Genomic DNA, 14,784 nt, shown 5'->3' on the forward strand with positions numbered 1-14,784 from the left:
GTCTTCTGAGAGAAGAGATTCAATTTTTAAAAAATGTGATTGCTATTGTGACTCATGGTTTTGGCACACATGAAAATGACAGTGCTATTCCAAAATATGAATTAAAACAGACAAGTCATTATAGATAATTCTACTTCCAGTTAGTCTGTAACAAGTAACTCTAAAATACGGGCTTGTACATGAGTATGTAAATATATGCCTGTGTTATCAAGAACTATGTGTTGTATTTAAGTACAAGTCAACATACATGTATCTCATGATCCTAAAATGACTGCTCTTACAAAGTGTTTTTCATTGCAGGAGCATTTTTACATGTAGTTAAAGGAAGGGGAGTGTGGGATATGCAACAAGTGAGCCTAGCCTCTCTCCAGCCACCGTAGCGATGATTAGATATGCTTGCCAACAGGGCCCTTCCTCTGAACACTAATCAAATAGGAAATGTAAGGCCAGACATCCCACCATCACAAAACAATTGTGTAGAACAGACAGAGCAGTCCAAGTCAACGATGCACTGTTTTCACGAGAGGGGTGGGGGGGATCCAAACGCGGTCGGTCCCCGAGGAGAACAAAGCTAGTTGAATTAGAGCACCTCCAAAACGGAGAAATTCCACGGTTCAGCAGGCTGGCTCGGCCCGAGGGCTCACTGTCCACAGGCAGTGAGCGGAGGCGGAGGGCTGCTCTGCACCACGCATAGTGACATACAGAAACAGGACATTACTGAGCAGCCATCACCACTGATACACATAGTAAATCACTACATGGGCACAAGATGAACTACTGCATTACTTGACTGAACCTGTGACACCACCATATCTGACCAATGGTCTACTGCGCCCACAGTCTGCACCAGAGAATCAAATGTAAACAGACGGGCTTTTTCTTCTCCCTTTTCCCTTTCCAGCCATGCAGAGTCAAGATAAGCTTCAACATAACCTCTATGGGAACGACTATCACTCCCTGAGGAAAGCTCACCAAAACAAAGCAGTGTGTCTGTATAAGTCTGCAAGTATGCAGAAATGCAAAAGAGTTTCCAAAGCATAATGCATATGCATAGAGGAAATGAAAAGCCTTCTGCTAATATGTAACTAACTGAAGAAGCGGCACAATAGCACAGACGACACAAAGGCTAATTCATTAGAACAGATAATATTCAGACATTGTTAATTCTATTTGCCTCCCTAATTGGATGTAGCAGAGAAGAGACCAAAATTGTATTATTCATTAATTAAAAGACAAGAGCAAACCATTGACAAGCACACACGCTATATCAACCTTTTACACTGCTCTGTGTTTTTCCCCTCCCTATAACCCTTCATGTGTATTACAACGTCTTTTTTTCTTTCTTTTAAATGGGATGAGGTTGATCTGAGGAGGAGCGATGAGTAAGGAAGCCTTGGGTGGCCTACATGGTTGAGATAGTCACCGCAAGCGAATCAGGGAAATCAACAGTGTAAGCAAGGCCTCATCCCGCTCTCACTATACCATAATCCAATCATCTCAAAGACAATGCTGCATTCAAGTGTAAATAAAACTGTACCTATTATACTCCACTGTCAGGTACGGAGAGGGGAGAGGAGGCAAAGAAAAGAGGGAGAAAAAGACGGAGACACATACAAGCATAAAAACAAGCTCAACGGGCCGCCTCCTTCACAGTGAAGAGCCTCATCATCTCCAGAAAAAACAACTTTCACCAAATGAGATATAGCCCAGGGCTATATATTAAAAATGCATATCAAAGCAAAGAAAAATGGACGTGAGAGATTCTAACTAAATAAATTAGCATATCTAACTATCAAATCGCCTTCCTTTCTTCAATGGGAGGAGAGGACAGAAATGAATAATAAAACAGAGCCAAATACAAATGAATAAATAAAATAAATAAATCAAGACAAGTAGGACAGAAATTGCTTTCCTTCCAGCGGCGCAGTTTTGCAGCCAAATGCATTTTGTATATTGTTCCCATATTCAAAACACATTTAGGCATGTAAAGCTGGACTCCTTTCAATAAGACATGACTGGCTTTTAGATCATGACAGCACTGTGCACACAAATGCAGCAAGTGTGCCATTTTTACCTCAGTAGTTTAACTTTCTGCAATTATTTTGTTTCCACTAGAGCATCATGAGGCGCACACATGCTCTCACACACTAAAGCTTTGTATTCAAAAGCAACAATATGCTGGAGCTGTATTGCTCAATAACTTAAACTGCTCAGCTATTATTAAAATCACTTCTCTGCTCTGATGCAGCTCTAAAGGCAAACAAGAGGGAGAAAAACTCTCATCTGCTTTTGTCAAATTCAACCCAGCAGTTGTGTATAATAAAAAGTTCATTGGTGTCACAAAAGTGAAATAAATCCCTCAAAACTTAAATACCTAATGAGGTGGTCACTCCAAATGACTCCATGCTGTTGTGCACCTTCTTTGTTTATTGCTGCTCCTGATTTTCTTTATTGGCATATCTAATTTTATAATTATCAAAATATTTCTCACAAGTGGACTGATGAAAAAGCTGGTGTCTGAGCACTAGAGGCACCATTGGAAATTGGCTTGAGTATCAACCATCTGCCATGAAACTAAACAGGCTAGTTTATCTAATCTCTACAATATAAACAACAGCATGCCTCATTTCTACACTTGTGTTGGAGGACCACAATATTGCAGCTCTGACCGTTTCTCAAAGCAACATCGGCATCTTAGGTCTAATTACGTTTTAATTCACCTTGTGCAGCGCGCTGCTTCTCCCTGTAAACGCGACGGGCTTTCAAAGGGAATCCACTGCTATTAGGCCTATAGCCAGACCCAACAGATGTAGCGCAGTGACTTTGCATAACACTTAAATCTGCTTTAATTCCTAATAGGCTTGGCCTTGTGCTGAACAGATATTAACTAGTTACTTTGTTGCAATAACTGCTCACACCCCCACCCCTCCACCCCCCACCAAAACATTAGCTTTATCACAGGCATGCAAGACGCAATAATTCACAGATATCAACTCAATAATACACTGTCAACTCAATCCATATGGCGGGGAGAGCCTGTGTTTATTACACCGAAAATGCACGATTTAAACCAGGGAATCGATCCTCAGATTTAAAGCTGTACTTCAGGTGCATATAATTGAATTCAGCATTATGGAGCCTCCAGCCATAAAATGGGGAGCGGAGTAGAAAGCCACTGCAGAGCAAACCACACGGCAATCAATACGAAACAATTAAACACATTAACATCAACAGCAATGGAAGGCCTCCAGACGAACCATCATATGCCTTGTGAACTTGACATTGATGGTAAGCCTTTAGCTCTGAGATCTATTTCAATAGGCTACCACTTTCTCCACCTCTGCAGCAAAATCCACAGCTTTACGCACAGGCCATATCCAGCTCCCACAGCCCCATATATAAAGCCCTTTTCTTTTTAAATATTGGCCTAAAGCTAAAGCTTACCGCTGATACCCTGCTTTAACGTTAAACCTGCGTAACAGATAATTGCCTCACGTTTTTTTTTCAGCGTGCAACTCTCCAATAATGCGCGGCAGCGATTTACACACACACACTAGCACAGACACATAGGCACACACACACACACACACACACACACACACACACACACACACACACATACACACACACACACAAGCAAGCATGGCATTATGCACACATGACTGGTCCTAATCAAAGGACTAAAACAATAACTAAGTCTATTGTATCACATCTAGCTTTTGACCTTAGAACATCGATCGGCAGATTTTCCTTGCAGAGCAGAGTATGCTCTATTTACTGATGGCACAGCAGGGTCACACACTGAGCAGGGGCTAAGTAGCCCAAAAGTTGGCATATTGAGAAATGCCTTAAATAAGATTTAAAAAAATATTTTTAAATACTCTATTATTCTCATGCATTGTCTTTTTTTTAAAGTTATTTCTCAGATAAACTTCCAGCAGCAGCAGAAACGCGTGCGCAAAAACTGCACATCACACATTATAAATAAAATAAATGATATGTTACTTACATGATCTGCAAGGTTAGTCGACGATCCCGAGAGTTCTTCGTGGTCTGATTTTGAGCTGCCATCCCGTTCGTCAATAACTAGATCTATTGGCATTTTTCCTTTCAAACAACTGATGTACCGGTGGCAAAAATTGTCGCAGAGCTCATGCACCTATAGAAAAAGAAAAGGAAGAAAATACCTTTTTCAGGATGGGGAAACGCTTTAACCAGTCCAAGAATAACTCCAATTAAGGGGGCATTATCGGCGGCAAGGAAACAATAGTGAAATTGTTGCAGTGCTTATTATTCTCCTGAGACTGGAGCAACAAGTTGAACGACAAAAAATAAACAGCACGCCGTAAGCTGGCAAAATAATGAGCAGTTGAAACAATATCTGTAGATCAATAACAATGTGCAACATGAGCATAAAGTCTCCAGCATGTTTTATCAATAATCACTTCAACTGCATAAATAGTTGACTAAATAAAATTGCATATTTTATGAAAATGAAAAACCTGAAACTTTCCGGTTTATTTTTAATTATCTGGTCATAACTACAGCACTGCACTGGATATTGAATATTGAAGCAGGTTTAATATCAGTTAACATACATGTTGTCTGTGCAGGTAGCATCATGCAGGTCATACAGGTCTAAAAATATCAAGATTTATGATACTTACCTTTTCTAATTCCAAGAGGTGAAATCGTAATACTTGTATGGCTTGTATCATCTGAAAGAAATGAAAAGAAGCATGATTTATATCACAGAATGTATAGAAATAATACTTGTTACATTTGTGCAAAGTTATTATATTATACTCTTCCCGTCATAATATAGTACATACTACAGACAGAAAGAGCAAAAATATGTTTTAACTTTAAAAAGAATGTGATTCTCACAGTCTAACAGGTCATTACACACTGGTCAGCTGGGTCAGTAAGGTGGGAAGTTTGGACAATGACAGCTTCACTTGAAAAACTGATATGACATCTGTGCGGAAGTTTAAATTATATGTTCACATATTTACTGTGTGATGCTGCGGACACAGTTTCCCAAAACAAGACAGAGTACAACCACACTAAAGCGGGAGTTATTGTGAGACAAAGAGGTCAAAGTGTGCGCTTACCAAATTATCCAACTCTGGATTTGATGAAAATAAAGGTTTTTCTGCTCGGACCTAAAATAATACACCAAATGTCAAAGTTAGTTTGGCATGAAATGTGCGGAATGTCCGTCTATTTTTTTTTTTTTTTTTTTTTTTTTGTAATCTGACACAACACAAAACTCATACATGGGACAACTTTTGTGTTAAAAATATGCAGAGAATACACGCTATTCTTTAATCACACGTAGAGAATGTTTCATTGAAAAAAACAATTGCAGGCATAAAATTATGAGCCATGACGCAGCCACAACAGCCACAATACATATTTTTAATATTTTGGAAATTGACCTGTTTGGCAAACACTGCAATGTCCTCATTGAAGGAGTCTGAGGAACAGACATCGCCGCCTGCTACGCCGGGCTCCCTCGGAGTACACGTCGCCAACTCGCACTTCTCAAAAACCAGTGCGAGCAGTGGGAATAAAGGGTGACTGCAAGAGGGGAAACACAGCCTGAATACATGCAGCACACCGGCTCCACAATGCCCACTGCAAAAAGTGTCCGATCAACCTGCATTTCTGCTCGCTCTCTCTCTCTCTGGCCAAAAATCTTCCTTTTTCCTCAAGAAACTGAAAAACATCACACTGTTTGATGAGGCTATTTTACTTTTCTCCCACTGCTTAATTTTACACAGTTCTCTTAAAACAAGTGACAACAGCTTAAAATAAAGAATAAAACTACTAAAACAATATCTCTGGATACCAGATGTTATTTTTAGAAGCTGTTCTGTGTTGGGAGCAAGCATAATTGCGCATCTGGCATCTTTTTTTTTTAACTACTCGTTCGGGGGAAAAGTAAGGATTTTAGACTCAATATGATATTAATCGACTAGTTAAGACTGACATTTCTTTTAGTAGCTTACATACTGAAAAGGCTGAGAAGTAATCAAAACTTTGCAAAAACAAAACTGACACGCGACAGATGCCACTAAGATTTTGGAGAAATGATCAGCCATAAGCACAACAACATGTAATAAAATAATTTTGCAGAGTTACTTTTTTCACACACTGAGACACCGAAGACTTGAAAATATTCTTCTTTAACAGGCCTATAGCTTGAATTAATTTGAAAAATTGTAAACTTTAACTTCCAGTCATGAGACAAACATTCACTAAAAACATTTTTTTTTAATCTGAACTATAATTCCAGGTAAAGGGAATATTTCTGGAACATGCGTTAACGTAATAAAACTGGCTTCAGATTTTTTTGTCATGTCATTTATATTAATGTCAGTCTAAAAAAATGAAGCTAAACTCTAAAACGTGAGTAGAGAAGAACAAGCCTGACTATATCCCTCATTGTACGTGTGTGAGTCAGAAATCTCTATAAACACGCTTTCCAACCATCACTAACAACATCTAAAAACGTTCTCTTCTATTATTTGAGAATAATCTGCTAATAACACATTTATAAAGACACACGGTGCGTTGTAACACGTCCTGCGTCAGTGTGTTTATTTGAAAACATTTTAGAAGTTTTTGCAGACAGTAACGAGGACGTTTAAAATATTCTAATTTTAAGGATAGATAAGTAATAGTGTTCAGTAATATTAAAGCTAACTTAATAAAATAGGAGCAATTGTTGTGATGTTGAAAATTGTTTTTATTATATATTTCCATGCAGTCTGTGACTTTCGAGCTTGGACTACTGTAAAGGGAGAGAGCTTCCTTTTTTATTTCATAGCTTGTATTTCAAGCTCTAGGCTTACTTACTGGAGGCTTGACGATGCCCTCTACAAAGCGTATAAAATTACACATTAACAAAACTCCCCTCACCAACAATGGGGCTGCAAAATTGCGGTCAGTCCTGTACTGAACACTGTTTAAATTTAGTGGTGGGAGAGAAACTTCAACAATAGTAACTTATAGAAAAGCTGAAAAATGAAAAGGGAAAAAAACATATTTGGTCCATGCAAACCTTACCCATAAATTTGATCTTTATCCCTCTTTAAAACGTCGTTGACAGCAGAGCCCATACTAGTGGGCATAACGTTTGGGTGAGGAGCGTGTGCTCCGTAGTGCTGGCTGGCGTGCAGCGGCGGTCCGTGGTTCAGGTGGTGGACCTGGGGAAGCGGCCGGGGACCATGCGGGTCCCCGTACATCGACGCCGGGACTCCGTCCATCCCACCGTAATGGGCCAGCTCATCGTACTGGGAACAAAATCAGAGCAAAAGTCAGCGGGCTGCCCAGTTACTTTTTAAACAAATGTGAAAAGTACAGAAGCATGCCGTCTCATTTTGAATATACGCAAAGCAGAAACCAATAAGCTGTTGCGTTGAAAATGCGCTCCAGCCAGGACAGAAAGTGTCATATATTATATCTACTAAACGGTTTGTTATTACCAAAAACATTATAACTTTGGTGCTCCCGGTATGTGAGTTTGGTGGGTGAAAAAGAGCGAATTAGTTTGGAGTCTCCTGTGAAACTGCTTCACGACTGTCGCGGAGGCTGTCGGTAAAAGCAGAGGCTGTCACTTTGCTTGAAGAGTAAGGACGCCGCAAAAATGTCAAATATAGCGGCTTTGATAGGAATACTTTGTAAATTTGCCACCACCCGACAAGAGGTTAGCGATACGAGGGCCTCCCTACAGTGGATTTGAACAGGTAAGTGTAGGAGATTTAAAACCTACCCTTTGCGCCATCAGGCTGCGCTCCAATAAACTCCTGAATCTGTCGTATATTTAATATCCCAGTCCCGGTTAGAAAGTGATTTAGTGGCAAGATTCCCTTTTCAACCAACTTTGCGAATTCTCCTATTCGCCAGTGTGGTTAAGTTGAAATCGTAGCATCAGGGAGTTTTGCAATTTTTCTTGTTTTCCCTCTTTCCTCGGAAAAAAAAATAAAAAAATGCGCCAAAGTGAAGGTTACAATCGGCCCATCAACAACCTGCATGTAACTAAACTGTCGTGTCTCATGGCTTTTTGCCACTCCAGCTGTCAATCAAAGCCAGAGGTTGTCAAGGTAATGAATGAATGACGGTTGGTGATGATGTTCAAGAGAAGGACGAATCTTTTAGTCCGTTTTCATCCCGCAAGTCCGCGTCTCCTTTAATGCCTCCAGATCGCTATCTTGTTTTATTATCACTGTAAAAAAAGGAAAAAAGGGGGAAAAAGCAGTAGAAATTAAGAGATTGCGATTCAGATCTTTCCTTTCTTTCCCCCGTAGGTATTTCGTCTATCTGGCGAGACTGAGATGAGTGAGTGTCAGCGAGTGTTGGCAGGTTGGCTGCTAGCTTGCTTATAGAAACAGAGTCAGTTCGCAGCGCTGAGCGGTGGGCGAATGAAATGACGGATCCCGGAAGTAGTGGTGGCCATAGCCAGTCCTACAGCAGCTCCAGAAAAGAGAGAGGAGAGACCAAATCTTGTGATATGCAGAGTATATGCGAGGCACAGGGACGGCTTCAACTCCACACTGGTGGTAAAAGCCAAACACAGTTCCAACTCCCACCCAATTCCTTTACGCCGAGAGGAGTCCTAAAGAAAAAGCAGAAAAGGCAGCATGAGGAAGGTTTAGCAGCGCGGACACTTAGGCTGCAACTGCTTTGAGTTGAATTAAACAAAACACTGACTCACTTCAAACGATTTAGAGCAACAACAACAAAAAGTTAATTTTAAAGCTGAATTACGCATTCAAACTTTTACGCACGGTGTAACATACATATTTAAAACTATATAAAGTTTTATCCATTCTCAGTTACTGATAGAAGGTAAACGAAACAAGGCATCTTCAGTTAAGATTACCAGGACATCTTATGAAAGCTGAGTTTAATATATATGAGCATGAACGCTTACTTGTTATCTGTTTGGTGTTTATAAGCAGCTGTGCCTACGTAATATCTCAGTAATACCTCCTAATATCACAACTAATTATGGTGCTGGTCGTTTTGCAAATTAAACGACACGCAGCACCCCTCTAAGCCTAGAATGAACTTTTCCAAGAGGTAAAAAAAAAAAAAAGGAGAAAAAAAAGCTTTGGAGAAAGTAATTTTGTATGTTTCTTTCGTCCAATCCCCTCTCTTGATAGAAATCTGTGCCTTACCTCAGAGTAGTCAATTATCAAAGCTCCCCAAGATCATCAATCATGTGAGGAGATTGAAGTTTAGAGGAGGAGCAACGCTCCGGCCATCGATTGCTGTGAAGCCCTTTTTGGAGACTGAGCTCTTTACGCACAAAACAGAAGCAGGCCATCTATCCCCTTTAATATTTAGCTCCATCAATGCTAATATGGCATCATGGCTGTATTGATAGGTTCTCACATAAAGGCTCCATTTATGGCTCCGTGACATTTTTGATGGTGGAAATTAATTATTCACAGGTTAGGATTAAAGTAGACACACGCTTAAGGAGATGGGCTGTGGCTACCGTTGGAGGGTCAATAAACTCTCCCAACAAACAAAATACCAAGCAGAGTTGTTCGGGGTCGATTGCAGAAATAGCCGTTTAAAAAGAAAAAGAAAAGAAAAATATTTAATAATTGAAACCGTGACAACAGTTATGTTTGTTGGCATAAAGGGGGGTGGGAAGTGTAGGACTGCAGGGTTTGACAAACGGCTGTGTGGACACTTCAACGTGCAATACCCCGGGAAGGAGCTGCAGAGCGGTGCGCAGAGAGCCAAGGCATTCACCATCTCCAAGTCGCTCTTACATTCTGTAAACACAACCAGCCCGGCAGACTCTACTATTGAAGACTGATATTTTCATAAGCTAAATACTATCGTTCACGTTGATTTGCGCACTAACGCTTGACTTTTTTTTCCATCCTCCTTCTTTGGACAACCATGGTAAGTAAACCTTATACTGTATCTACCGCTTTTGTTGTGAGCGCAAGTCCTTCCAGACTCAGTGAAGGGAAGAGAAGTTTTGAGACTGGGGTATCAAAAAACTGCATATAAAGTGAATATATTTCCATATTTACGATTCATCTGCCGCTAATTCAGAGCACCCTAAAAACATTTTGAATATCTCGAACGAATTTTTAAATCCACTGAACTAGGATCTTGAGCTTTTTACCGTCATTTTTACGCATTTCTCGTGGAAATATGTGATTTGCCCCCGAGGAGAGTGATGTAAACACCCGAAGAGCGTGTGAAAATAGCAGAGGCTAATTATGCGTGTCCAATGTACGGCTCCACAGAAACCCTTCCCTAAAAAACTTCCAGCAACGACTCCTAACGGCGTGAAATTTTAAAACTCCTTCTTTTGTGAACGTAAATTAATGAGTATAATGGATGCTATTAACAAAACACCTCATAATTAACAATATTTAGTTCATTTCGTCCAATAATATCCTTTTACGAGACATAAATAGCGCGTTACACAAGTCAGTGTTTAATTTACTAATTTAATTTTAATCATCGTTCACTCAATAGTTAATTAAAATTAATTTTCCCTCATAAACAAGGCCTGTGCCAACTTAACTCCCCTGCTTATAACATGAGCGCGTTTACAATCCTGATAATCCTACAAGGACACCTCTCATAGACAATTACACTTTTTAAGTAGTTTTCTTACAAGTGGCATTCACGCCGCGGCCCTTTTCAGGTGCACACACAACGTTTGAAAGAAAAAAAAATCAGTGGATGGCATTAACAGGCGGTAAAATTTCATCTGGTGGTGTCAAATTGAGGTCAGTTTAGGGTTAAAGCTCTCGGTGTCCGTGTGGGACATGGCCAGCTGCGTTTGGATTCATTAGGGGGGAGAGGATCCATTTCAAGGAAAACACTACTGGGACAATCACCAGGCTAAAGATCCACTGCATGTCACATCCTAAAAGGTGCACCATGGACCGCCTGCATGCGACCAGAGCGCCAGCACTGAACTTCCACTCCTCTGTTTACTCTTTGCAGGACTTACAATCCCTCTTAACCTGCAGGGCTTGGTTGTTCTCTCTCTCACACACACACACACACACACACACACACACACACACACACACACACACACACACACTGACACACGTACAAACACTCACACACACACAGTGGCCTGTTGCTAAATATGGAGAGAGAAATGCATTGTTGATTTAATTCCTTCAAAAAGATCACTGATATGAAACGAGCTTCAAATCCTCTTAGTGACCTTAAACACTCCTGGAGAAACAATCGGCGCTCAACCGCAGGGACAAATAAATTCGCCCTAATCTTGTTTGTAACTTTGTTCTTCTTTGGCCCTCTTCAGTATTTGAGATTATGTAAATTAGCAAAGCTAATGTATAGAGAGACTGAGATAAGAATGGATCATAGACTGACTGCTGGAGAGGATCGGAAAGCAGAAACCTTTTAGGCCATTTCTTTTACTTGCGCAAATTACTAAATAAAATTTTAAAAAATTAAAAAAATACAATTTTATGATGCATAATTAAAATGAAAGATTAAAAAATTGAGCCCAATAAAAGGAAGGCACATTTGCGTTGCCATAGCTGTTAAATCTTATTCATCTCCACAAACTGCATTTGAATTTCCACATTTGTTAACGTGTTTCCAGATGATCTTATCACTGATATATTAATAATAATTTGACTTCTCGGTGTTTTCCTTTTTTGCAGAAAGCATTACCTCAGTCCCCTGCATCTGAACTCTTTTTGACCCCGGAGTGAAATGTGACTATAGGGTTTCAGAAAGTGGAGTGAGCAACTCAAATACTTGTAAAAGTTTCGCGACTAACTGTAAATTCTTCAGCTCCAAAGCCTCATTTTCCCCTCCACCGATTCTCAGAGTCTGGTGTCAGATGGTTAGTAAAGGGAGGAGGGAAAGAGAGAGAGAGAGAGAGAGAGAGAGAGAGAGAGAGAGAGAGAGAGAGAGAGAGAGAGAGAGAAGGCCAACGTGAAATGTAACTGTGGCTTTTCATTTCAAAGAAGCAGAGGAGTATATGAGAAATATGCGGCCCTCTAGCGACACCTGGCGCCCGCTGTGGAGGCCGATCTGATGAGAGCCTTGCAACAAATGAGGAAAGGCCCACGAAAGACAACTAAATGTACACAAAGTCTATCGATAAAATACAATAAAATTGAGTTTTAAAATTTAAATCAAAAGGCTGGCAATCAAATCGTATTTTTTTTCGCACCACAGAAATGTGAATAAAAAATATTACAATATGAAGATTTGAATTTGTGCTTGTTGTTATTGTAATATTTGTTTCTTCTAATTTTTAATCGACGATGTTATAAGACGTAATTGTCAGTGTCATACCAACAAGAAAAATGCAGCTATTATTAGTCGAAGTTTGCCTTTAATTATGTCCCCAATAATTATCTTAAATTCATTTGACTGTATAATTTATTTTCATATAAATCAAAATCAACTAGATTATTTTTAAAAATGATTCGCATGTTTATATCTAACTATAAATATGACGCTTATGTGATTTTTTTTATTATTCATTAATTTGTACGAGTTTTAAAATATGTTATTGCACGTCTTATTATACGTTAAAATATAAAAAAATGAGATAATTGAACTTGAAGCAAAGTCTATAAATTGGATTCATGTTTTTATAAAATGGGAAACAGCGCGGTAAAAATAACAAAGATTATATAAATCAAATATTACCGTTATTAAATCATCTTTTTTTTAAATACTTCTCGAAAAAGCTCGATCAAATTCTTTATTTTCAGATATCACACTACAAAGCAATATTTTCCAAACGAATTTCAAAGTGAAGCGCGTTTTTCCTCACATGTGATATAAATGAATATTCTTTCCAGCCATCGTTGGTCACATAAACTGCTCTCCTGGTCTGAAGCCTCTCTGCTCTGCTCGCCTGTGACACAGTTGGAGCAGGTCACCGACAAGATTAGAGCCCGTCGTAAACGCCTGTACGGATACACCAAATGCTGATTTAATGAGCTTGCATTGGGTGTTTGTCCCAGAATACCTGGTGTGCATGTGTTAGTAATCCCTATGTTTTCCCCCCTGACACCCTAACACTCCCCAGGCGCTGTGGATATTTGCCTATGATTTCTTCTTCTTTTTTTTATACATATATCTTTCAGTTAGATTGAACAAATCAAAGCATATAAGGCCCGTATCCAGCCACATTACCACATGTAATTGAGAGAAGTTTAAGTGGAGGCCGGGAAACTGAGGAGTTAATAGCGGTGACCCTCTTGCTGTGCCTCTGTCGCTCATCATTTATCAGGCTTAAGGGGCTTAAACAGGCAGCACAGACCCACCTTTTATTACATATCAAACCCTCTCTCCCTTATCTACATTATAGGAAATACATGCATCGCTGCCTGTTACGCGGATTTGGAAATAGAAACATGTCCAATAAAGTCGCCCTCCTCCGCTGATCAGAGGAAATATGGCTTTAGGCACTGGAGAGACAACCCGAGCGGTTTAAGCCTTTATTAAACTGTCTTAATTCTCCTCTGCACTTTGAAATGAATGTAAATTCCGCTCTTGTGTTGTTTGTCCAGTGCGGAAGCGAATGAAGGAAGGGAGGGAGGGTGTGAAAGTGTGGAGGTTTTTCTTTTTCATGGTTCCAATATGATTAGGATAGGAAGGGGGATAAAAAACGCACAAGAGTTAAAGCATGCAGCCTCCGAGTGCCTGCAAACTTATCCACAAGCCGAAATAATGCATTCAGCGTTAAGTATGTGAGTGACATTAAACGTGGCAAGACAAGAAAAAAGAAAAAAGAAAAGAAAAAAATATCTCATCCAAAGTCACGCGAAAAATATCAGAGAAGCTATCTGGACGAATTGATAGTTTATTCATAGCTACAATTAATTAAAGGTGAGAAGAGGAGAAAAAAAAGGAGTGAGGAAAAGTGAATCTAAAAGTGTATTTCTATATATAAATAAAACAGGTAATGTTTTAGTCTTGGACTTTATTTCATATTTTTGATTCATTTTTATATATTTTTTAGTTGATAGAAATACTCTTACAGTCTTTTAGTTCAACTTCAGGGCCAAACCCAAGTTGTCTGCTGCTGGTTTTCTCCAAGGAGAGCTCAGTCAGTCAGCCTGAACGCAGCTGCATTCACATGGAGTGACGGGTTTTGATATTCTAGTCACACAACAGAGTAAACACTGCTCTCCTCTTCAATAAACATCATTGACAAGGTTCCATATCCAACCATTTCAAACACTGAGCTTAACCCCATTGAGTATCAGCGTTATTTTTTCCCCTCGTTGAACAAAATCAAAATCATAGTTTGTCTTTTTGAATGTTGTTATTAAGATGTATGAAGTTTTGAATAGTTTTTTAGTCCACATTATGTACATACTGTAACACATTTCGGTCTCCTGTAAATTCTCTGTTGTGATTTTCCTGCTTAATTAAAACATTTGAAACTGTCTCCGAGTTTGAGCTTCTCTCTCATTTTGTTGTTGTTTTTTTCTGCCTCAGCACATGATGACATACATGCCAGCTCATCACTAAAAAGGTTTCATTGAATAATCCCTCCCTCTCTCACTCACTCACACTCTCACTCACACACACCACAGTGACCAGTCTAATTTAATCATTAAACCCAAGAGACACACACACACTGTTCGTTTGAGTTATAATAAACTTATTGTGTATTTTCTTTTTCTGGGTGATGCATTTCTGTGACCTCATGCCTTCACACTGCGGGACAGTCCCACTACAAAAACCACCACAGCTGAATGTTTAAAAAACACACTTGCTTAA

The 14,784-nt window shown here is 39.5% G+C and overlaps 1 protein-coding gene across 3 annotated transcripts in view; it reads right to left on the reverse strand.

Moving 5' to 3' along the window:
* Positions 1–8,368, reverse strand: part of meis2a (Meis homeobox 2a) — a 78,547-nt gene extending 70,179 nt beyond the window's left edge. For all 3 annotated transcript variants that reach the window (XM_053335250.1, XM_053335249.1, XM_053335248.1), the window contains exons 1-6: positions 7,781–8,368; positions 7,075–7,301; positions 5,442–5,583; positions 5,115–5,165; positions 4,668–4,718; positions 4,010–4,159 (exon numbers count right to left, since the gene is read on the reverse strand). In XM_053335250.1, coding sequence (XP_053191225.1) covers positions 4,010–4,159; positions 4,668–4,718; positions 5,115–5,165; positions 5,442–5,583; positions 7,075–7,301; positions 7,781–7,792 — 633 coding nt within the window. In that variant the 5' untranslated portion in view covers positions 7,793–8,368. The remainder of the gene's footprint in view (positions 1–4,009; positions 4,160–4,667; positions 4,719–5,114; positions 5,166–5,441; positions 5,584–7,074; positions 7,302–7,780) is intronic.
* Between the last annotated feature and the right edge of the window lie 6,416 nt (positions 8,369–14,784).

This window comes from Scomber japonicus, chromosome 16, assembly GCF_027409825.1.
Source record: "Scomber japonicus isolate fScoJap1 chromosome 16, fScoJap1.pri, whole genome shotgun sequence".
Classification (NCBI taxonomy): Eukaryota; Metazoa; Chordata; class Actinopteri; order Scombriformes; family Scombridae; genus Scomber; species Scomber japonicus.